At 37.4% G+C, this 24,765-nt stretch overlaps 2 protein-coding genes across 6 annotated transcripts in view; one reads left to right on the top strand and one right to left on the bottom strand.

Annotated features, from left to right (window-relative positions):
- trmt1 (tRNA methyltransferase 1) overlaps window positions 1-15,009 on the bottom strand; it is a 15,501-nt gene extending 492 nt beyond the window's left edge. Inside the window, exons 1-15 of one of the 3 annotated variants that reach the window (XM_079844141.1) lie at window positions 14,709-15,009; window positions 12,236-12,636; window positions 11,931-12,150; window positions 11,107-11,294; window positions 8,654-8,769; window positions 8,451-8,563; window positions 8,216-8,364; window positions 7,712-7,795; window positions 7,523-7,592; window positions 6,417-6,551; window positions 6,205-6,290; window positions 5,427-5,535; window positions 5,254-5,330; window positions 4,971-5,090; window positions 4,758-4,872 (exon numbers count right to left, since the gene is read on the bottom strand). In XM_079844141.1, coding sequence (XP_079700267.1) covers window positions 4,758-4,872; window positions 4,971-5,090; window positions 5,254-5,330; window positions 5,427-5,535; window positions 6,205-6,290; window positions 6,417-6,551; window positions 7,523-7,592; window positions 7,712-7,795; window positions 8,216-8,364; window positions 8,451-8,563; window positions 8,654-8,769; window positions 11,107-11,294; window positions 11,931-12,150; window positions 12,236-12,615 — 1,962 coding nt within the window. In that variant the 5' untranslated portion in view covers window positions 12,616-12,636; window positions 14,709-15,009. Of the gene's footprint in view, window positions 1-4,757; window positions 4,873-4,970; window positions 5,091-5,253; window positions 5,331-5,426; window positions 5,536-6,204; window positions 6,291-6,416; window positions 6,552-7,522; window positions 7,593-7,711; window positions 7,796-8,215; window positions 8,365-8,450; window positions 8,564-8,653; window positions 8,770-11,106; window positions 11,295-11,930; window positions 12,151-12,235; window positions 12,637-12,827; window positions 13,150-14,708 lie in introns of those variants that run through there. The other 2 variants (XM_079844140.1, XM_079844142.1) reach the window with 2 other exon arrangements.
- nacc1b (nucleus accumbens associated 1, BEN and BTB (POZ) domain containing b) lies at window positions 14,609-24,765 on the top strand. 3 transcript variants are annotated; one of them, XM_079844143.1, is made up of 6 exons: window positions 14,609-15,026; window positions 18,516-19,522; window positions 20,177-20,462; window positions 21,446-21,543; window positions 22,666-22,969; window positions 23,165-24,761. In XM_079844143.1, exons 2-6 carry the CDS (start codon window positions 18,541-18,543, stop codon window positions 23,211-23,213), a joined length of 1,719 nt encoding a protein of 572 aa, XP_079700269.1. In that variant the 5' UTR covers window positions 14,609-15,026; window positions 18,516-18,540; the 3' UTR covers window positions 23,214-24,761. The 3 variants fall into 3 exon arrangements, with proteins under 3 accessions (XP_079700269.1, XP_079700271.1, XP_079700270.1); XM_079844145.1 differs by having other exon boundaries at window positions 14,655-15,026; window positions 23,123-24,765; XM_079844144.1 differs by lacking the exon at window positions 14,609-15,026 and adding an exon at window positions 15,955-16,062.

Here is a 24,765-nt window from a genome sequence, read left to right as displayed (position 1 = left end):
TTATGACTGATTTATTTTCCATTCTGACTACTAAATCTTGAAAAATAACTATTTAAAATCAGACTTGTACATTAAAGGGATGGTTCACCTAAAAATGAAAATTAGCCCATAATTTACTCACCCTCACACCCTCAAGCCATCCTAGGTGTACATGACATTCTTCTTTCAGACGAATACAATCAGAGTTATATTAGAAAATGTCCTGGCTCTTCCAAGCTTTATAATGGCAGTGATTCTGTGTTCAGTGTTTCTGTTCTGATTCTGAAGTCCATAAAAGTGCATCTATCCATCATAAAAGTGCTCCACACGGCTCCAGGGGGTTAATAAAGGCCTTCTGAAGCGAAGCGAACTAGCATATTCTCACCTGAGCATCCTACGTCATATGCTTGAACACCAGTCTCTCGTGAACGCGCTACAACAGTTAGCGGAAGCTAGAGATTACAGTTTGTAAAGTTTTAAATATGGATCATTTTCTTACACAAACACATCACTTCAGAAGGCCTTTATTAACCCCCCGGAGCCGTGTGGAGCACTTTTATGATGGATGGATGCACTTTTATGGACTTTAAAACAGAAACAGCCGTTATAAACCTTGGAACTCCGATTGTATTCGTCTGAAACAGGGTTGCTGCAGGTTTCACTAAGTCAAATTTAAGACTTAAAGAGCACCTATCATGGAATTTTGAAATTTACCTTTCATGTAGTGTGTAACATAGATCTAAGTGAACAAAAACATCCTGCATAGTTTGAAAAATGACAGTGCACCGTATATATAGTTATTTTCTTTCAAAAGTAAGAGTCGACTGAGTCATTTTTAAGAATCGTTAGAAGACCGAAGCTTTTTCTCTGACTAGATGACGTCAACTTGTCAAGTTATTTGAATACGATACGCCCACTTATTGCGCTCCAAGACGCCAGTGAAAACTAGAAAACATCATGGCGACGAGACACTGTGTTCTGAAGTGCGACTCAAAAGCAAACTTTTTTCATCTGCCCAAGGATGAGCATTTGAAGACAAACCATACATCGTCGCGATTGAGTGTTTATTAGTCGTCAAATGTATGTTTCGCGATCTCAGGAAGCTTTTATTATGGACTTCTATTATGGCACATGGTATCTTCTTCGTCTGTCTGTACATGGACTACATGTGCACAGAGCGCCCTCCGGCTGCCAGTATGAATTGAAAACAACACATAAGAGACTCAATCGCTCATGATTAGGCTATATCTGCGCATTTTGAGGAAGTATTGAATAAAAAATACTCCTCTGTTTAGAAATTTGACACAGACATATGAGAATCTATCAATATGTCTCCTCATCTGCACACTTTTGAACTAAAAGCCCTGAGGGATGTTGATTTGTCGCGAGTCTTCGTGAGGAGAATAGAGGAGTTTTTTTATGAATGAGATCAGCTGAGGCTCATATTACAATCAAACAGTACTGACGCGGTTTTCATATTCATAACTCCTGACACATCTTAACAAATTACTGTCACTATAAGACTTTGATGGGCGTTCCGTTTCCGAAAATATCTGCACAGACTATACCAATCACAACTGACTGGTTCATCGGACCAATCACCGCAGATTAGTGTCACGTAAAGGCGGGGTTTTGAAAAGTGAATCACTAAAGGAATCATTTGAGAATCGCTGTCAAAACAGGTAAAAATAAATGCATATTATAAGAAAACTAAAGTCTTTTTTGTCATTGCATGCATGCAAAACTGTTGTTGGGGACTTCTAAAACAATATTTGGAACATTTTAAATGCCATGATAGGTGCTCTTTAAGACCATTATGAATTAAATTTAAGACCTATATCACACAATAAAAAAAATGTACAAAGGAAATGCAGAATCACAAAATTACTTGCAAAGCAAATTAATTTATTCAAATTGAACAAAGTATTAGTAAACTTGCAATTCCTCATAGCTCAATCTCAGGATTTCACTATAATATATATATATATATATATATATATATATATATATATATATATATATATATATATATATATATATATATATATATATATATATATATATATATATATATATATATATATATATATATATAATTATTATTTTTTTTTTCACTCCTTCTGAAATCAAAATTTTGTGGTTGTCATTTCCAGTTTTGTTGTTTTTTTCATAGGATGCCACATTTACCATATTAGATGCACAATAGTCACACATGACAATAAAACAAACAAAATGCATGAACCTTGTTTGGTAATACAAAAAAAGGCTGGTCCAGTGGTGTGCTATATAGCTCTAATAACATTATCGCTTAAGGTGGGAAATATGACCAAAATCTTACAATTGCTTAATATAAGTAAAAAGTTCTCAAGTAAACGGTCATTAATAAAATAAGAACTTATTAACCAATTACAATAGGACAAATAAATACAGCCTAAAGATACGGATACAAACGGTGCATTAAGTTGAAGTACCGTTTTTTCCCAGTTGTTGTTCTTTGTTTAACATTAACACACAGACAGGATCGGGTATGGGCTATATTAGTATGCTTTCACTTTAAGAACTACAGTAATGTGAAGATCCAATACTGACACACGTCCCTAACTTTTTTACTCAAGAGTCAAGACATAACCGCCAATAAGAACATAGGGATATGAATGTGTGTATGAGCGTTCAAGAGTAAGCCTAGAAATAGACACATTCGGTACACTCGCGCAAACTGACAGGCGGCAAATGCGTACACAAAATCCACAGCCATTCTGACATCGGGCTGTGTGTCTACCGAATTGAGTTCGTGGTTTTCATCGCTTTTATTAACTCTTTTTAGTGCTATCGGACGTATTAAACTTTTGTTAGGTCTTTATGGCAGGTAAAGACCTAACAAAGGTCTTTATGGCAGGTGAGAAAGATTCACCTTCGCTTTCACGATCGTGTGAACTGGAAGAACTGGAGAACTGCAGCTGAAGAATAAAATCCGTTTGATGCGTCTGTGGTACAATCTGAAAGAGACCCGCGCCAATAACATGAAAGCTGATTGGCTGCAACATAAGATGCATGCTGGTCTCATTTGTAGTTGTAATACAGCGAACTATAGTAGGACTAGCGAAAGAAAGAACTACAACAGCCCGGAATAAACACACACACACGCGCTGCGGGGGCATTTCAATGAACATTAGAGGTAGCGTTACATGGACGTAGGAGAATTTAAGACCTGTTTAAAACTATTTAAGACCTAGAACTCAATACTTCAGAGAATTTAAGACTTTTTAAGGCCTAAAATTTAGATTTTGAAATTTAAGACCTTTTAAGCCCCCGCGGGAACCCTGTGAAAGAACAATGTCATATACATCTAGGATGGCTTTAGGGTGAGTAAATCATAGGCTAATTTTCATTTTTGGGTGAACTATCCCTTTAACTCTTTCCCCGCCTTCAGCGAAAATATCCATCATTTGTGAGAACACGCTTCATGAAACTTTCATGAAAATGGTCAAAAACGCTGGCGATGGCTGGCAACTTAAAAAAAACCAGCTGGTAGGGAAAGAGTTAAAACATTTATCTCACATCCTGGAATAAGATTTGGATACTTCTTGGACTTAAAGAGACCATATTATGCCCTTTTACAATGTCTTGACTTTGTTTTTGAGGTCTACTACAATAGGTTTTCATGCTTGAATGTTAAAAAAAACAAACATCTTTTACATTGTTGCAACACTTCTCTTCCCCGACAGTTCCTGTCTCTATGAAGCCCCTCCTTCTGAAAAACGAAATGTGCTCTGATTGGTCGGCTGGACCAGTGTGTTGTGATTTGTCAACCGCTTTGAGCGTGTTTTGGAAAGTCACACCCATTACCATAACCGCGAGTTTCAACATAATACTAACGCAACTCAACCAGGCTTTAACCCCCTTTTTTTGTGTATGCTTTGGGCGGGAATTATTTAAATGAGGAATATTGTGACGTGTACATTCCTGATAGTAAAATTTTAATTAAAATCAAGGCATTTCAGGGAGTTTAGAAACAGTGTGCACTGATATAGAGAATAACTCCCTTCGGAGTGGGCTTTGTAACTTTGCAGATCCTTTTCATGATCAAACAGCAAACATTACACACTAAAGAAAGTTGAAAATGTAAAGAAGCACAATAGGCCCTCTTTAACTTTGAAAATCAAAGACAATAATTCACTTCTAAATCGAAATTCTCAAAAAAAGCTAATAAAGCAACATGTTTGAATGTCTCCATAGGCAGAGTTTGGGAGGTGCCTGGGGGGGCACTGCCAACCTCAGTGGTCTAACAGTACTCGTCAATGTCAAAATGATCGAGATGGCCAATCAGATCAAAGAAGGCGGGTCTTACTGTCATACTGTCAGTCTGTCACTGTCACAGCCGTCTATGGTCAACCACGCAGCGAGAGTTCGTGAAAAGATGCAAGTATTAGACTGTTACCGACAGTAATAGACTATCTAGTGATGCAAACTAAACATTTTATGAAATTTTGCCGTTTTGAATTGAAAAAAATCATGATTCGTATTATTCATAAATGAATGTGACGACGAGGCAAAAAAACGTTCGCATTTTCATTACTACATTTAGACCTAGAACTTATTTTTATTCCCTTAAATCCCTTTTAATCCTTTAATTATTCATTTCCTTTATTATTATTATTATTTATAATAATATAAATTATACTGCAGGTAGGTGCCACTCCCCCACCCCCCACAAGCACAAAAGAGAAACTCCTCCTATGCCAAAATCCCTACCATATACTGAATTCAATTGAACGTACCTTTCGAAACCTCTTACATGGGAGGCTCTTGAGTTGAGAGGAGTCTGTGATTTGTTTCTTTCTTTTACCCTGAAAGTGTTTTCTTTTGTCTTCCAGCTCAGAGGAGATTCCTCCACTAAATACAAGAGGGAAAAAGAGATGATTTACACATTTAAGATTAAATGAAAGATTTTGACTATGATTTGACAAAAGAACAGAAGTAGTAAAACCGACCCAGCTCTGGCACGTGCTTTGGGTCCCCAATTGGCCTGTGGGTTCTCCTGGAAACGCGTGAGGTGACGTTTCCGTGACTGAGGGTTTGCGTCCTCTCTGATCTCAAAGCAGGCCTGAAGACTAAATGAGAAAATATGAGGATTATGGGTAATAAAGCTTTTTAAAACAAAATGAAACCGCAATTAAACTAAACTAAAAGGCACAGCAACAGATTTGACAGGGATTTGAATATAAAATGTAAAATAGCCATCAGATGAATAAATAGAAGGCGTTTGATCCTTACGTTGTCTCTGTGGAGAGAATGCGGTGGGCAGGACTGGTTTCTGATAACCGCTCTCTCTTCACAGGGTTGGACTTTTCCTGAGGAATAAGCAAACAGAGAATTGACATTAGAAAATGAGGCATCGTCTTAAGAACTTTTGGGGAGGATCTTATGAGTGGATGGCGATCACTCACCCAGCAGCGCATGATATCCCATAACACCCCAGCGGGAGCGTCGGTCTTCACAGCATTCTTACAGGCATGAGAAAAAGACACTCTGTACCCAGCGTGCATGAGAGCTGACCTACACAATAAATAGAAAGTTAAGAAACACTGCTATCTACATATGTGTTACAGTACAGTATATATATTTTCCCTACTTGCACCTCCATAAAGTTTGCTTTAATGCTTCGTTAAAGAAATTATTAAAACAACTTAAAATCTCAGGTGGTACTTCCAAGTAAAAATTTTAGGTCAAAGGGTTACAGCTGACGTATCCCTGATGTACAGTATGAAAAATGTGCATTCATTTTGATTAATTTTAATTAATATTAGTTCATTTTGATTTTATAAAGATTACATATAACAGTGTTATTACATTATGTGTGTTTTTTTAAGACACCAAGGCTAAATTTATTTGAGTAAAGACAGTAATATTGTGAAATACTATTGTTTTTGAAAATAAGGTTTTTCAAATTTATTCCAGTGAATTTTCAGCATCATTACTCCAGTCTTCAGTGTCACATGATCCTTCAGAAATCATTCTAATGATTGCTTAAAGTTTGGGTGGAAATTGTGATACTTTAATGAACAGAATGTTCAAAACAACAGCGTTTATTTGAAATAAACATGTTTTGTAACATCATAAATGCGTTTACTGTGATCAATTTAATGCATATTTGCTGAATAGAAGTCAAAATTCTAACTTTTGAACAGTAGAATAATACACAGGTTGAAAATGTTGTGAGTTTACCTGAATTGCAGCATGGGTGGTGTGTTGCAGTGAACTGTGCTGCTCAGATGATCTAAAGCATAGTACAGAGGAACATCCTGCAGCTCCTGAAAAACACATCTTTCTCTCAGCACTCAATCTCTATTCAATGATCAAAATCTGTTATTGCCTTTACATTAAAGATGTTATAATTATGTTGATGATTATTAATATTAAGTTTAATAATGACTGACCTCGGTCACCATGCTAAGCACCCCTTCGATCCGCTTGGACGTTCTGAAGCGAGTGGGGTTCCCTGAAATGGCACCTAGAATCTTCTGAACAAATGTGATGTCATGAAGAGGCTCCGCCCAGACTGGACCACCCAACTAGAAACACAGAGAGAGAAACAAAGAAATCAAAACAAGGAAGAACTAAAAGTTCATGGCTGACATATACTATAGCATGACAGTTGGTTTTATACAGTGATGCACTGATATTACAATCCTGGCCAATACAACAAGTTGATCATTGTTTTCATGTTATGGCAGATAACTGATAAATGGCTGATATTAAAATTCTATACTATCTTGTCTAAATAAATAAAAGAGAAAAGACTAAAACTAAAACCAATCATTTTAAACTCTAAACATTATAATTTACAGGACTATTTTCCAAACTGGGCTGTGATGTTATTTGTTTACACGCATATCATGTGACAATTAACAGCCTCAACCATGCCAATGTGTTGTTAAATTATTGAAAAATATAATTGCACACTTATTTATACATTTATTTTTTTCAATGTTTTGGCAACAGGCCTTTATCACCAAGGCTTGTTGGCAAAACACTAGTAAAAATAGACTTGTGAGTGTGCAGTTATATTTTCTTTATAAAGTATTTTTCCCTACTTGCACCTCCATAAAGTTTGCTTTAATGCTTCGTTAAAGAAATTATTAAAACAACTTAAAATCTCAGGTGGTACTTCCAAGTAGAAATTTTAGGTCAAAGGGTTACAGCTGACAAACAAGTTTGGGAATCCCTGATGTAGAGTATGAAAAATGTGTATTAATTTTGATTAATTTTAATTAATATTAGTTCATTTAGATTTTATAAAGATTACATATAACAGTGTAATTACATTATGTGTGTTTTTTTAAGACATATGAAACATAAAAATAGGGGAAATAAAATGGAAAAATTAAATATCTGAAATTTGCTGATATATGTCAAATATCGACTGATACTGATATTAAAAAAAGCTCTAATATCGGTAGATAACCATCATGGTTTATAAGTAGGGATACATGATATAACACATCAAAGGGATATTTTATTTTTTTGTATTGATGGTTCAGACCTGGTGTCTCTGCCCACAGTGTTCACAGTTAGGCCCTACAGGTGGTCCAGTGGCTGCTGAATACTTCATACTGTAACAGACACATAAATATACACAAACTGAAACACAATGTTACTTGCAGTACAAAGGCATTGAGAAAAAAAGTGAAACAGGAGATAAAAGAACAATCCTGGAGGTAGAAATACTCACTGTTTGCCTTGGATCATCCTCTTCCCCATCCTCTGCAGATGGTACGCACCACAGCCGACACAGTTATACAGCAGCGCCTGCTTACTGCAACATAAAACACACATTAGATGTTTGAAGGTTTCTAAAAGAAGAAGTCTCTTATGCGTCCCAGGGCTGCATTCATTTGATCAAAAATACAGTAAAAATAGTAATATTTTAAAATATTACAATTTAAAATACCCGTTTTCTATTGAATATTTTATCCCTGTGATGGTTAAGCTAAATTTTCAACAGCAATTACTCCAGTCTTCAGTGTCACATGATTTGGTGCTCAAGAACTATTTATTACAATTAAATATTAAAAGCAGTTGTGTGCAAGATTCTCTAATGAATAGAAAGTTTAAAAAAATACTTAAAAAAAAAAGTATTGACCCCAAACTTTTGGATGGTAGTATATGCGCACTTTTTCATGTATGATTATTATTACTCTCTATATAGACAGTAAGAGTAAACCATGTATGTTACCTTGCAGAGTTTTTGACTACAGCCTGGCCAGTTTTGACTCTGACGAACACACGGATGTAGAAATCCACGCTCACGCTCAAGAGAGGTTCAATGTAGCGCTGATGCACGGCTGCTCTCTGATCTAAACTGTGCAGGATTATACGCAGGGCCTAGAATAAAAAGAAAGAAAACGTGATGAAGAGTTGCCTTCATTCCATCCATTCATCCATGCACAAACCCAGTGAGCCCATCTTACCATCTCATGACAGTATTTGGACTTGATGGACATAGAGCCATATTTGCTGTAGCAGGTCTCCCCACTGTTTCCAGCCATTACAGCCATGTCCGTACACGTGACGCAAAGCAACCCTGACAACGAGAGAGCGACAACATTCCGGTATATGTGCTTGATCAATTCAAAATGTGCATGCGAGAGAAAAGCTACAGATACTGACTCACCTCCCTCACTGACAGCCTGCACAGCCGCATCCAGAAACGGTGATGGGCTGCCATAGGGGTCAAGATCAATGACATCATAGCGTTCCTTCCTCCCTCTTGCCTCATACATCACCATACTGGACAGATGGTGTTACACCAGGATTTAGGACGCAACATAATCAGTGTTGTTATTGTTAACTAAAACTATTAAAATTTGTTTTCAGTAAGTGAAATAAAGTTGCAATTCAAAAAATATATAAATATCAAATGAAAAACTTTAAAAAACAAATCAAACATATATCAGGAATATTTTATATATAATTTTTCAAAATGGTAACACTTTAAAATAGTTTCATTTGTGAACATGTAGCAAACTACATTAGTTAAAGGGTTAGTTGACCCAAAAATGAAAATTCTGTCATTATTTACTTACCCTCATGTCGTTCGACACCCGTCAGACCTCCGTTCATCTTCGGAACAGAAATTAAGATATTTTAGTTGAAATCTGATGGCTCTGAAAGGCCACCATTGGCACAAATGGCACTTTACACTCTCAAGACCCTTAAAAGGTACTAAAGACGTCGTTACAAAGTCCATCTCACTACAGTGGTTCTACAATAACTTTATGAATCGGCGAGAATAGTTTTTGTGCGCAAAAAAACCCTAAATAACCTTGTTTTGAAATCGTCATCACTATGCAAGTCGTTATTTAGGGGTTTTTTGCGCACAAAAACTATTGGCGCCGATTCATAAAGTTATTTTAGAACCACTGTAGTGAGATGGACTTTGTAACGACGTCTTTAGTACCTTTTATGGGTCTTGAGAGTGTAAAGTGCCATTGTGCCAATGGAGGCCTTTCAGAGCCATCAGATTTCAACTAAAATATCTTCATTTGTGTTCCGAAGATGAACGGAGGTCTAACGGATGTCGAACGACATGAGGGTAAGTAATTAATGACAGAATTTTCATTTTTGGGTGAACTAACCCTTTAACATTAACTAACAATAATTAATTTCTACAGTATTTATTAATCTTCGTTAAAGTCAGTGTTAATCTAAACAATTACTAATAAATTTAAAATAAAAGATCAAAAGTTTAGTATCAATTAACTACTGTTAATAAATTAAACTTATTGTAAAATGTTACCTAAAAATGTACTACTAAAATGTACTTGCTAAAACTTGAACTAACATTTAAAAAAAAGAAGAAAAGAAAATGTGAGCTAATACAACAATAGCATCTAAAAAATACTAAAATAACACTTAAAAGAATGAGCCAAGACACACTTCGGATGCCAACAGTTGTTTGTTAGTATATAAGCAAAAAATATAAATATTAGATGAAAACCTTAAAGGATTAGTTCACTTTCAAATAAACTTTTGCTTATCATTTACTCACCCCCTTGTCATCCAAGATATCCATGTCTTTCTGTCTTCAGTCGAAAAGAAATGAAGATTTTTGATGAAAAGATTTCAGGATATTTTTCCATATAATGGAAGTCAATAGCCTCCAAACGGTTCAAGGTCCAAATGAGAGGTTCCGTACAGCTTCAAAAGGGCTTTAAACCACATCAAACGGTACCAGACGATCAATAAGGGTCTTATCTAGCGAAACGATCTGTCTTTTTTTTTTTAAATAAATAAAGTTTACGTTTTATAAGCACAAATGCTCGCCGTGCTCTGTTCAGTGATGCGCGCTCGTGACGTCACATAAAATACAATTACGTTGAAAAGGTCACGCTAGACGCAGGCGGAAGTACCGAGTCAGTGTTTACAAATGAGCGGAAGGAGGACCGTATCCACATATTCAAACGTCTTTGCGCCTGCGTCTAGCGTGACCTTTTCAACGTAATTGTGTATTACGTGACGTCACGAGTGCGCATCACTGAACAGAGCACGGCGAGCATTTGTGCTTATAAAACTTAAACTTTATTTATTTTTAAAAAATTGACCGATCGTTTCGCTAGATAAGACCCTTATTGATCGTCTGGTACTGTTTGATGTGGTTTAAAGCCCTTTTGAAGCTGTACTGAACCTCTCATTTGGACCTTGAACCGTTTGGAGGCTATTGACTTCCATTATATGGAGAAATATCCTGAAATCTTTTCATCAAAAATCTTCATTTCTTTTCGACTGAAGACAGAAAGACATGGATATCGTGGATGACAAGGGGGTGAGTAAATGATAAGCAAAAGTTTATTTGAAAGTGAACTAATCCTTTAAACTTTAAAAACTTAACCAGAAACTAAATAAGTGCCAAAATTACAAAATAAAACTAAAATATTAATGAATTAATTAAATTGAAGCAAATTAAATTGCACTTATGTTAATAAGTTAATTTGAAATATTGCAAACTACTATAACAGTACTTAAATAACACTAAAGTTACACTTGACAGAATAAGCCAAAACATACTTCAGCTGTCAATAGATGTTTGTGAGTGTATAAGCAAATACTTGAATATATAAACAGTACCTAGCATCTCTTTGGCTGGCTTGCAGTATGTGGGACACGTTGTTGTGTTGTGCATTGCGGGCGATCAGGGCAGCAGCTTTAGCAGAGTAATCATTAGCAGTGATGTTCTTCAGGCCAGGAACCTCCAGAGCAAAACGTACTGAACGCAGGCCTGAAGCCGCCAGACCCTCCAGCACACACAGACCTTGCTAGAGCAAAAGAGAGAGATAAATCACATTACATTTACTTATTGGCAGACACTTTTAGCCAAAGTGATTCACAAATGAGGGAGGAAAAAAAAAAGTGAGTCATTAGGAGACTACTGAAAACAACAGTCGTGTGGAATAAAAATTAGTTATAAATTCTAAAACAAATTTTACATGTATTTTAATAATTACATTTAATAAAATAATTTCATTATTTTATATTAATTTAAAGTTAATTATTAATTAATTACCACTCTATTGCATCCTAAAACAATACTCGCTCACCTGAAGGTTTATTCAGTCTGATATATACATCCTGAGAACTAATTCATTATTCATTATAAAAAGTCATGCTGTAGGTGTATCATGAAAGTGTCAGTCTGTTATTGTTAACTAAAACAAAAATGATTAAAATCATTAATTAATACAAAGCTGAAATAAAAATGAAATACAAATATTAGAAGAAGAATAAATGTGTCAATATTGTCAATAAAAATGTCAAAACCCCATTTAAAAATCACAAACATTTAAAGTAAAATTAAAACGAAAATTGGAAATATAAAAACAAAAGCCATCTCAAAAAATATGAATAAATACTATAATAATATATACTAAAATCACACTGTAGCACACACAGACCTCGCATCTTTCCCCTACAGAGGCAGTGATGTATTCTTTCTCATCAGGCTCTTCTTCCTTCTGTTGCTCATTTTCAGGCTGTTCTGATGCTTCCTGATCCACCGTACCATTCTTCTCCTCTGAGAGTCGGACCACGACTCTGTCTTTCTCACCCGGGACCAGGATCCGGACGCCCCTTTGAGCCAGCTTCTCCCTAGCAAACTCTGTGATCACCGCACACCTGATTGAAGACGGTATATGGGAAGTTTAAAGGCGAGATTAGAAAACAATACATCACGAGATGTCACACTGGATGGCATACTCACGTTAAATCTCGGTTGAACTCCTGCACAGGGTTGTAGAACACCTCATTAGCACTTGGGAATAAAATGGCAGCTTTTCCCTCCCTGACAACTGTCTCGCCTGGTAAAAGCCCAGGTTGTGTAGATGATGTCTGAACGCTCTCTGTAGAGCTGGAGGGATCGGTGTCTTCCTTTGGCACTGCTGTGGTGGTACTGTCTGCAACTGCACTGGTGGTGTCCTGAGATTCTTTGGGGTCTTTCTTGCTGTCCATTGTCCTGAAATGTTTCAAGACACAACTGCGCCCTGTTGTGAGGATCTGAAGGAAGGATGCTCTCTTCTTAGAAAACGCTAATGACAAACTAGGACACCTAAATGATACCTGAAGTGTAGTCCTTGCTAACATCTACCAAAGAAAAGCTGTGACCTGTCAACACAAAATTAATTTGAGTTAATAAGTGCTTATAAATTCCCAAATGCTGTCAACTTAATTAAAAAAACAAATACAAGGCCTCCCAACTTCCCACACCTTTTGACTGATGAATATCCATAACTTTATTTCATTATTAATTTTTCCAGTCAAACATTTTAAAACCGATTTATATACATTCTACTCACATACAGCCATTTCAGTCTCTATTGTTTCATGACCCATTAAAACCTCACTTCAGATTTACATTTAAGACAAATGTTTCTAAACCTGGGCATCTTCACATTCACAATGTAACTAGCCAAGCTAGCGTTACAATTTATCTCGCCTTCCTACGCTAATTATCCTTTCAAAAAGACACTTTAGTAATGTCATAGCAGATCCTTCACAAACAAAAAACAAAACAGAGAGCTAAATGTACACTACCATAGAGACTTGTCAACAGTTAGCTCGTGTGTTTTCAGGGAGGATTCACGTGCAGCCCACGACTATGTGAACTACGGAAGCCTTGTAGTACTAAACGCCTTACAGAGACGCCAGACACTGCGCACGCGCACAGCAACCTTTAGAAAGCTCCACACACTGTAAAATGAGGGCACCGACCGAGGACAAAGCAGGGTCATTTAGCAACTCGTTTCTAAACATTTAGTTAAAAAAATTTTTTTTTTTTATAAAATTATAATATACTACCTTTTATCTATACTACACATAGCAGAAATTACAGAAAGGTTATAGTAACTAACAGTGTCAGGATATAATATTTTATTTGATATTTTATTGTTTTTTTGATTGACATTACAGAAACTTTTTTTAGTCTGTGTTTGTTTATGCTTTGCCAACACTGTATGCAAAAAAATTTCTTTGAAATTGAATGCCAGTTGATGGTGAACAGTAAATTCACAATTAAGAAAAAAAAAATGTTTATAAATGTTAATAATCAGACTCATGTCTCTAAGCACTGCCCAGTTAAAAAAAAATTATTCCCAGAACATAGATCAAACATTGTAGCGTTCCCCATTGGTTAGTCAGGAAAGTTTTTTCTTTAGGTTATAAAAATAAAACCCAAAAATAACCTGCAGGGATTCTTCTCTTTAGGTTATAAAACCCTAAAATAACCTGCAGGGAATGTACTGGGAACGTTCTCTTTAGGTTATAAAAATAAAACCCCAAAAATAACTTGCAGGGATGGTCCTCTTTAGGTTATAAAACCCTAAAATAACCTGCAAGGAATGTTCTCTTTAGGTTATAAAAATAAAACCCCAAAATAACCTGCAGGGATTGTTCTCTTTGGTTTATAAAACCTTAAAAAAACCTGCAAGGAACGTTCTGGGAAACAGAACACCAAAATAAAACCCCAAAATAACCTGCAGGGAACGTTCTCTTTAGGTTATAAAAATAAACCTCCCAAAATAACCAATAGAGAACGTTCCCAGAACGTTCTTATTTGGTTCCCAAAAAAATAACCAAACGGGAACCATATGGGAACGTTCTGTGTTTACTGGGTGTGCATTTTATCTGCTCTGATATATTTCAATGAATTATTATTATTATTATTATTATTATTATTATTATTATTATTATTATTATATTATCAATAGTATTGTTATGCTTATGGTGTATATTGATGTCGAGAAAAAAATTAAATGAAAAAATAAATCAAAGTTTTGGGTGGAAAACTATAGTAAAGTAATAGTATAACTTTTCTTTGATCTCTGATTCACTCAATGACAGTGAGTGTCTTGACAGTAGCTATTTTGTCATTAAAATGTCTATATTCATAATTTTATATTTAACATAAATTCCATCATGTTCTGCGTAAAGTAGGTGCAGCATTAAACATTCGTGGTATATATGCCACTTTCCTTCTGTGCAAATGTCACATTCGAACTGATAATCTAATCCAGTCACGTTCTATAAACACTAATTGTCTATACGCCATATAATTTGACCCCATTACGACGTGGTGGACATATTTCGAAGGCGTTTAGTACAACCTCTCCTCCAGTGCGCCATGCAGAGCTGGGTTGGCATGCAGTGCGCGTAGCACCCAGACCCCTCTAGGGCTTCACCTGAGTCTAGACGCTTCACACTGCTCACTTTCTCCGCACTGTCGCACGCGCAACCACGGCCGTCTCGCGCACAGGCTGGTCCAGCGGAGAGCGCGCGGCAACGATTTCATGCTTTGGCGTTCAGGCAGCGTTCTTTTTCGTGGTCTGTGCATGATCGGTAACTCTGTGCTCTTTAACCGGGGTGACAAAATGATGCACCCCTCGATTATTCTGCGCTCGGGTGTCTTGCCTGTGCATTCACGATGAATGGCTGCCCGTAGAGAGAAAGAGTCTTGACTCCTCCATTGAATCACTTTCCAGCAGATTGCAGTCGAGGGGGTGAGTATTTTAATGCATGCACGAGCGGGTCATGCCACTTTGAGTGGTGTCAAGGGGCAATCACGTGGGTTGAACAAGGGGTCGCGTTAGTTATTGTTGTGGCACGGGGTAGCTGAGAAAATTTTAAGCGGATTTTGGATAGGGGTATTGTTTTGTTAAGGTGTGCGATTGCTTTAGATGGGGGATGGGCTTGCAAAACTTTAACCACTTCAATGACTTGCTGCCGAGAGCTTGATTTATGGTGCATTAATACACCCATTTATATTTTCCCAACTTTTTAGCCATGCACACCATCGCTTGCAATGTTAAAACTTGTTTCTGGACGATTTGAGGATTTGTACTGGATGGGGGCATTATGTGCTTTCAGACGTCAAGTGGTTAATGGTGTCTTGTCTCGCGGATCAGTGTGATTCGCCCCCCAGTTGCTGCATTTGTCCCGGGATGACCTGTTGATGTCGGGAAAAGATGGAGCCGAGCCCCCTTCCTTTCCCTCCAAAATGGAGTAGAATTTAACCACAGAATATTTGATGTGAAATCCGATGATTGCGCCGCGTGCATACAAATATGACTACTTAAGAAAGCCAAATTGCGAGTATGCGGTGGAATAATAATACTAATATTAGTATTAATAATAATGCATGCATATGATATGGTTGCTGCTGGGCGAATCAAAACGTTTTGGGTATAGATATTCTGGTATGTGCCTGGCTGTAATCCAGCCCGACATTGCATAGCATTGCACTGGCACCGAGGGGGCGAGAGAAACGGATGTGGGCTTCTCAATAATTCATCTATCAGATTATTTTGGTGACAGGATTTTTGAAGTCTGAGCAGCTTTTAGCTCTTTGGTCGCAGAATCTAGTGAGGAAACCAGGAAATTAGGGTATTATTTCTTGTATTTTTTTGCCCCCCGGGGCCCGTGCCAACCCGGAGCTCGTGTCCATCTGGGCAGCGGTGCGGGCGCACACTCTCGCCGGGTACCGCGGCCCTTCCGCGGCCGCCCACATCACCGAAACACCGGCGTCCGACTCTCACAGTGAGATTACAAACTATTGCTAGTTTATTACATTTATGCTAGTAATCAAAACTGTTGTTATTATGCCTTTGGGAAATAGTGCTGTTCGAGTGATACAGAACAAATAGTCTAGGTGAATTAACGGCATTTTCGATTCTTAGCTCCTGAACTACATTCAACAATCGACAATCTAAACTACTAGTTTACTCTTATAACTAAGTTTAGAAGAATTTTTATCTGTTTCTTAAATTGTGATTGCTAGTAGCTAAATGACTAGCTTTAACCCTTTAAATTAGGATGGCACAAATTAAACGGCTACTGTACTGTTTCCAAAATATTATTTATTGTTACGCTGGGCATAATAAATACAAATTTGGCTTAATATTAATAAACAGCATAATATTATTTCGACATGTACATTTTATTCGGTGGAATGGTGGCTACTATCAGAGTTTTACAGTAGTAAGAATAACTGCAGTAACTAAATAGAAAATAGACATTTTTTGATGATCATTTAATGTATGATTTTGTTTCCGTGTATACACATATTTTTTTGTTTTTAATTGTTTTATTATAAATGTTAAAGAGTGTAAATGGAAGTTTCTTTAGTAACAAGTTTTGGGTTTGTAACTTTGCATAACCTTACTGCTCAGCCTGATGAATATTTGATCTGCATATGCATGTGACCTCCCGATCAACCTTTGTACAGAGATACAATGCAAGACGTTGGAGTGAAATTACTCAATACACTGGGGGATTTTTGACCAAACTGTAAGGTACTTTTTTAGTAGTTGTGATTTAACACTCAAGAAGATACTGTGACTATGAACGTAACATTTTTGATTAAGAATGGCTTTAAAAGTGTTCTTTAGAACTGATCTATATCAGCAGACTGAATGAACATAAGTAAACAATGGAGGTACATAAAAGTAACTGCACTTAAGTTTGAAGAGTTGTTGGTCATTTAGTACACTGATATGATTTAATGTAATGTGCAAATGTGAGTTGTTCCTCAGAAGCATTTCGGATTTCATTATACAGGATGGATGACTTTTGTGTACCATGTATTCATCTTCTGCTCTTAAAAGGATTTTAAGTACTTGTCATGCTGACCTTTGGCTTAGAGCAGATCCTAAAATATGAATGATCCTAAAAAGAATACACTGTAGGATAAATTGTTCATGACCCACTGAAAACCCTAAGCCCTAGGCATGTGCTCTAATCTTCAGTTATATTAAGAATGTGTATCATCAACATTTACTGCTTTTGTTCTTTGTCTAATTTTTCAGTGGAGAATGTATGCATTTTCTCTGTTTCTGTTACGGACTTGACAGTCATGGGATGTTGTTTGTGAGACTGCACGCATTGACCTTGGAGTTAGAACAGAGTAGCACTGTGTGTGTGTCTCCATGTTTTTATAAGAATAGATAACATACTGCAAATGTGTGTGTTTGTGTCATGATTCCAGAAATCTTTGAAGCTTTATTTAAAGGACACACAGTTTAAATATGTGTGTGTGAGACAATTAGCAACTTTTTTTATCAGAAGTTATCTACACTATCATTCTAAAGTTTAAGGTCAGTAAGGTTTATTTATTTAGCAAGGATGCTTTAAATTACTCAAGAGTGACAGCAAAAACCTCTTTAATATTACAAGAGATTTTTCTCTTGAACTTTAGTCATCAAAGACTTCCTGAAAAAAATTCACGGTTTCTTTCCGCAAAAATATTAAGCAGCACAACGGTTTTCAACATTGATAATAATAAGAAATTTTACTTGAACACCAAATCAACATATTATGATTTCCCAAAGATCATGTGAGACTGGAGTAATGGCTGCTGAAAATTCAGCTCTGCCGCAGGAATACATTTAAGTTGAAATATATTAAGGAAAAACTAGTATTTTAATAATATTTCACTATATTATTATTTTTATTGTATACATTATCAAATAAATGAAGCCTTGATGAGCAAAAGATACTTCTTTCAAAAACAATTAACCTTAAAAAATCTTTTTGCAGCTGTCTTTGAAAATAGAAGCTTAAGATTTTAAATATGACCATTTGAAGTTGTGTGATATTCAAACTGACATACAAACAATTATAAATGAATTATGATTATTTTATTTATAGCGGTCATCATATCCAAACTATGTAATTGGTGCACTTTTTCACATTTTCCACACTGATTTAGTGAGAACATGTCTGGAATTCTGTGGAGTTGATATGGTAAAATGTATTAAACGAAACTTATTAGTAACCGTTAACATGAAATGATCAAAATATTTAAAAAATGAGCATGCAAGGGGTGTTTAAATGTGTATACATTTCAATGGGTAAATTTTGTGGGAATCCGCACTTCCGCAGATATTTCTGCATACTTGCGTTGATGTGTATTCTGTACACTGGTCATTTATTATATGATCATTTTATAATTGAGGTGAAAAATAAGTGTTTTGTGTTTTGTGTTTTCACAGGCTCTGTAGTGCTGGGCTTTACGATATGGCTCAGATGCTGCAGATGGCGATTCCCAACTTTGGCAACAATGTCCTGGAGTGTCTTAATGAGCAGAGGCTTCAGGGTCTGTACTGTGACGTGTCAGTGGTGGTCAAGGGTCACACATTTAAAGCCCACCGGGCAGTGCTGGCTGCCAGCAGCTCCTACTTTCGTGACTTGTTCAACTCTGGAAGTAAGAGCTCTGTAGTGGAGTTACCACCAGCGGTTCAGCCTCAGAGCTTCCAGCAGATCCTTTCCTTCTGTTACACCGGTCGCCTTAGCATGAACTTGGGGGATCAGTTTCTCTTAATGTACACAGCAGGATTCCTGCAGATTCAGCAGATTATGGAGAAAGGCACAGAGTTCTTCCTAAAGGTCAGCTCACCAAGTTGTGACTCACAGGGACTTCACACTGAAGAAATGCCACCCTCAGAACCCCAGAGCCCCGTTACTCAAACTGGGAGTGGCACCGTAGGAGGAGGTGCGGTCACCGCGGCAGTGGCTCGACCTACTTCTTGTCTCACACCTCTTCCGTTGATGTCAAGGGTGAAGACAGAGCAGCAACCTCAAGCCCAGCAGCCCCAACAAGAAGCATCATCATATTCAGTGGTTTGCACTCCAGTTGCGAAGCGTCTTTGGGAAGGAGGAAGCCGTGAAGGAGGTGGAGGATCAGGGGGAGGTGGAGGAGGAGGTATGAGGAAAGCAGCCCGTTATTCGCAGGAGGCAGGACGGGGCGTGGGCGGGGCGCCACCTCAAAGCGCAGCTTTATTGGGCACTAATAGCAACAGCAACAACAATAACAACAACAGCAGTAGTACGCCGGAAGGCACCAGCCCAGCAACCCCAAGCATGTACACCAGTGACTCGCCGATCTCTTACCATGATGATGATGAAGAAGAGGAAATTACAGACGAAACCACAGAAGAACAGTACAGACAGATCTGTAATATGTACACTATGTACAGCATGCTGAATGTAGGGGCAACAGGTAAGAAAAGTTGACTACCAATTAATTTTTATTGACTGATTGCTAATGTTTATCAGTTAAATGTATTGACTGACACTGCTGAACACCGCATCGTGGTAGTAGACTTCGGAATGTAGAGTAATTGTGGGAAATAAATTGGGCAGCGTATCGAGCCCTGAGGAACTCCATCAATAGGTTAAACAGTAGAGGAAACTGCCCTGTTTTTCCATTCACGGTTCCCCAAAAAGAATCCCGCATCGTGGTAGTAGACTTCGGAATGTAGAGTAATTGTGGGAAATAAATTGGGCAGCGTATCGAGCCCTGAGGAACTCCATCAATAGGTTAAACAGTAGAGGAAACTGCCCTGTTTTTCCATTCACGGTTCCCCAAAAAGAATCCCGCATCGTGGTAGTAGACTTCGGAATGTAGAGTAATTGTGGGAAATAAATTGGGCAGCGTATCGAGCCCTGAGGAACTCCATCAATAGGTTAAACAGTAGAGGAAACTGCCCTGTTTTTCCATTCACGGTTCCCCAAAAAGAATCTAAACAACATATATAAAGCAAGAAAACATTTAACAAACCAAAACAAAAAGGATGATAAATAAATTTTATATGTGTATTACATGTTTTTTTTTTTTTTTTTACCTCTTTTCCCCGTTGCTATCTTGGCTCAGCCAATGAACGAGTGGAATCATTACCCGACCACCTCACAGTTGAATCGAGGGGAAGAGGAGTTCGAGTGAGGCAAGATCTGGCCTCTCTTCCCACTGAGCTCATTGCACAGATCGGAAACCGCTGTCATCCTAAACTCTATGAAGAAGGTGACCCTGCTGAGAAACTGGAGCTAGTAACAGGCACCAGTGTTTTTATTTCACGTGCTCAGCTGATGAACTGCCACGTTAGTGCAGGCACACGCCACAAAGTGTTGCTCAGGCGGCTTCTTGCTGCCTTTTTTGACCGGTGAGTGAAGTTTTGTACTTTTTACTGTATTCTACAAATAAACAAAACACTTTGCAATTAGTATTTAAAGGATTTGTTTACCCAAAAATAAACATTCTGTCAAAATATACTTACCCTTATGACTTTCTTTCACAAAAAAGAGATGTTTAGCATAATTTCCAAGCTGCATCAATGAAAGTTGATGGTCATAAGGGTTTGGGTGAGTAAATAATGCCAGAATTTTGGATTGAACTAGCTCTTAAATAGTAAATAATAGACTAGTAAGACCTTCGTTCATCTTCGAAACACAAATGAAGATGTTTTAGATGAAATTCGAGAGCTCTCTGACCCCTCCATAGACAGCAATTTAATTACCACTTTCAAGGCCCAGAAAGGTAGGAAAGACATTATTAAAATAGTCCGTGTGACTTCATTGGTTCAACCATATTCAACAATTTCTTCTCGTCTGTGTCATTCTCCTTATCTGTTGACGTAGTAAATGCAGTGCAGTGCTTCCGAGTTCTATGGCAGAACGGCGGCTCACTGCATCCGTCATGGTGCTAATGTAAACAGCGCCGGCCAATAGTGAGCCAGCGTTCTGAGGTAGAACCCGGAAGCACTGTACTGTATTTACTGCTTCAACAGCGTAGGAGAATGACACAGACGAGAAGAAATTGTTGAATAAAGTCGTTGTTTTTGGGGGGTTTAGCTTATTAAATATCTTCATTTGTGTTCCAAAGATGAACGAAGTGAGTATTTAATGACAGAATTTTCATTTTTGGTTGAACTATCCCTTTGATGGAAACGTTAACTTTAATTGTTTTAGGGATTTAGAAAGTGGCTTTTTTTATACGGTTTCAGTTAGTAGAAGAAAACGGTCCTCAAGCTGTTTGTGTGAACAACAGTACTTTGTTGATCCCATTTGCCCTTGCAATTTACAGGTCAGATTCTGTGTGTTACGTTTAAAGTGTATTTTGAACTATCCTTTTCTGTTTTTCCTGTAGAAGCACTCTTGCAAACAGCTGTGGAACAGGCATCCGGTCCTCCACAAATGACCCCAATCGCAAGCCACTCGACAGTCGGGTTCTCCATGCTGTTAAGTGTAAGTACTGTATTGATGCTGATTGTGTAATATTTTGTTATTGGTAAAACAAATGAGCTATTTCTATGAATCCAGCTGTTTTATCTACATTAAAACAGACCAGTTGAATTTTTAAAGTTGTAATGAAATGAAAATTCAACCCATCTATTTGGTAAATGCATGTTATAGGGGTCAATGACAAATAGGAAAAATAATAATTTTAAGCAAAAGAGTTTTAAAATGCATTTTTGTGTCCAAAAAATGTATGGTGTTGATTCATATTGGTTTTACAGCTTTTAAGACCGCATTAATTCATTGTTAAACAAGATTTCTGATTTTACCACACAGAAAATGTCAAGTGGTGCGACCATATATTAATTTAAAATAATATACATATACAATACACATATGAATTATTGTAAAATGCATATCACATGGTAAATTCCCTTTCCCTTTTCTATGTATTGCCCTTTAAGTCCAATTCATATAAATGGACACTTTCATGTGTTCAGAACACAGTTTTCCATAAGGTGTTTTTATTTTTATTTTTTATTATTTGTATACATTATATAATGGTTTACATTGATATTTTTTACTTCATTTTGCAATTGCAGTGGGAATTGATACTTTTAAATGTAAATTTACTGGTCCCACCACCTGACATTTTAGGTCTTTGAAACACCACTACTCAAAAAGTCAATTGAATTTCCAAAAAATTTAAAGAGTATCGTATAAAGGAAATATTGTAGATCAATTTGATATGTGACATGTATTTATTTTTTTAGGAAAATAATGAATTCGGACACAAAAAATGCTTGTCATGTCATTGAGCCATAGGTGTTATTGTGAAGTATTCATATGTTTTTTGCCTCAATGTCATAACTCGATATACCCCACCCCTCCACAAATGACACACGGCTCACGCCCAAATCTCAGAATCCAATCAACAACCGATGGATAGAACTAAGTCCTGACCTACTTTTTTTTCTTCTGATAATTGGATGGACATCACAATACAGAAGAAAATATCTGTTGCTACTTGTGACTTTTTAAGTATGAAATATCTTTGTGTAAAAAGTGCATGAAAAACTAACGATAGTAATATTACTAGATAGATAGATATTTTTTATTTTTTATCTCCAGTTTACTGCCAGAACTTTGCTCCTAGTTTCAAAGAGAGCGAAATGAACGCGATCGCTGCAGACATGTGCACTAACGCACGGCGCGTGGTACGCAAGAGCTGGATTCCGAAACTGAAGCTTCTGATGGCAGAAAACGACGCTTACGCCAACTTCCTTCCGGACGCTGCCAAAATGGAGTCTGACGGCTTGGGGGTGGAGCATGCTTTCGAAACGGGATCCCTGGAAGGTGGTACGGCCTCTGACTCTGGCCAGTCATCGACAGATGCCCTGCAAGGTGTGAGCGGGGATGGTAGCAGCCTCTTTTAGTGAGTAACACTACCATGGTTCAGCTATTCTTTCACTTCCACTCCTCCATCGTATCTCAGTCTCACCTTGGGCGTTGATGTCATCGCGGAGTCGAGAAGTGTAACTGTTGTTGAATCCCACTTCCAAATCTGTTCATTTTTATTTCCCTGTAGATCTTTTTTGATTGTACATTGTGGGCCCTCCTCTCCATACAGCAGAAACACATTCCTGAAGAGGAGGGACCTCCGGGGACATTTGGGGTGATCTGAAGGGGAAATGGTGTCTGGAAGCTCCTATCCAGTCTGAGAACACTGGCGTGATTCTGAATGTATCTTTTTTTGGAGAATCCAGAAAGTTAATGTTGCTGGACGTAAGATTGTATTCATCTGTTAATATTTAGTAGCGGTATATCTGCTTTTTGGACCCCATTTCCTCTTCCTGCACCAACACCCTTAGGCACCTTTTTCTTTGAAATGTTTTTATTTGAACAACGTTTGTCATTTTTTGCCAGCTTTTCCACTATTTGTCTTGCCAAGTATCCCAAGAGAAGCAGTTTGTCATGATTTGTGATATGAATTTATAAGAGGCAGATGAATCTGTTTCGCTATATCTGAAACTACTGTCCTGTTTTGATTGTTGATAGAGAGGGTCTGTGCAAGATTCTCACCTTTTGAATCAACGAATAGTGAATTGTTGTCCACATGTTTTTGCATTAGCGAAATCCAAAGTCTATTTGAATCATTTTATTTTGGTATATTACCAAGGCTTAATATTGTTACTTTGGTAGGTTTAATCAAATCAACACGTTTTTACTGGCAAACTCCCACAAGCTTAAAAATCAAGGCCTTTTACATTTCTTTTGATGTCATTAGTAGTTGTGTAAAAATGGCATCTGACGTAGGACTGGTGTAAATGAGTGTGTGTGGCGACTGCAGATGGTAGTTTTTGATGCGCTGTAACACAGCTGACTGCTTCATGCACCTATCGCACAAGTGTGGTGCATGCTGCCGCATGGCGCATTCTGACATGCAACGCCTCAGCGCCTCTGACAGAGATGCACTAAACGCTCTGATGAAGTGGGCCGAGTGCAGTATTAGAGATTGGCACTGAACGGCATCAGTGCCACAGCTATGGTTGCTCCAACCACTAAAGACCACTCTGAGAGTGGAAACCCTTTTGTAGTCTTCTTTTTATGTGGATTTGAAAAGTCAGTTTTTAAGTGTCTCTCTCTTGATGGTTTCGGGTTTCAGTAAGATAAGTTCAAAGAGCTGTTGTAACCCCGGGTTCGGAGACGAAAGAAAGTGTTAAAATTAGATTCCCAAAGTATGACCTAAGCACACTTATGTCCTGTAACGGTCGACTAAATTGTTTGAATTATGGCTTGAGAAAGGCTGTGATTGGTCAAGATCCTCCCAGTCCAAAAGTTTTATCCTAAAAACTATATTATTAGCACATATAGCCCTGTTATTTGTGGGTTTTTAATGTTTACATTTATTCTTTTTCCATTTTTACCTCTTCTTTTAAAAAGACAGCTCACCCCAAAAAAGACAATTCTGTGGCCACATTTACTGTTGTTCAACAAAACTGTTTTTCGTGCTAGAACGAAAATGTTTTGCCCTTGCTGACCAGCTGAAAGCTGCTTGGATTGAACTTGTAGAGTACGCTATTATGAAGTTTCGCTGAAATTTTGCTAATATGACGCACCTTTATTCTGTGAAGAGAAGATATTTTAAAGAATGTTGATATTTACCCAATTGGTTTTGGTAACCATTGACTTAGATATATATAGTAATAAAATAAAAATGATCATGCAATT

The sequence above is a fragment of the Gobio gobio genome (assembly GCF_949357685.1).
Source record: "Gobio gobio genome assembly, chromosome: 19".
NCBI classification, from domain to species: Eukaryota; Metazoa; Chordata; class Actinopteri; order Cypriniformes; family Gobionidae; genus Gobio; species Gobio gobio.
The sequence above is the reverse complement of the archived record's forward strand: the minus strand, read 5'-3'. Positions and strand labels throughout refer to the sequence as shown.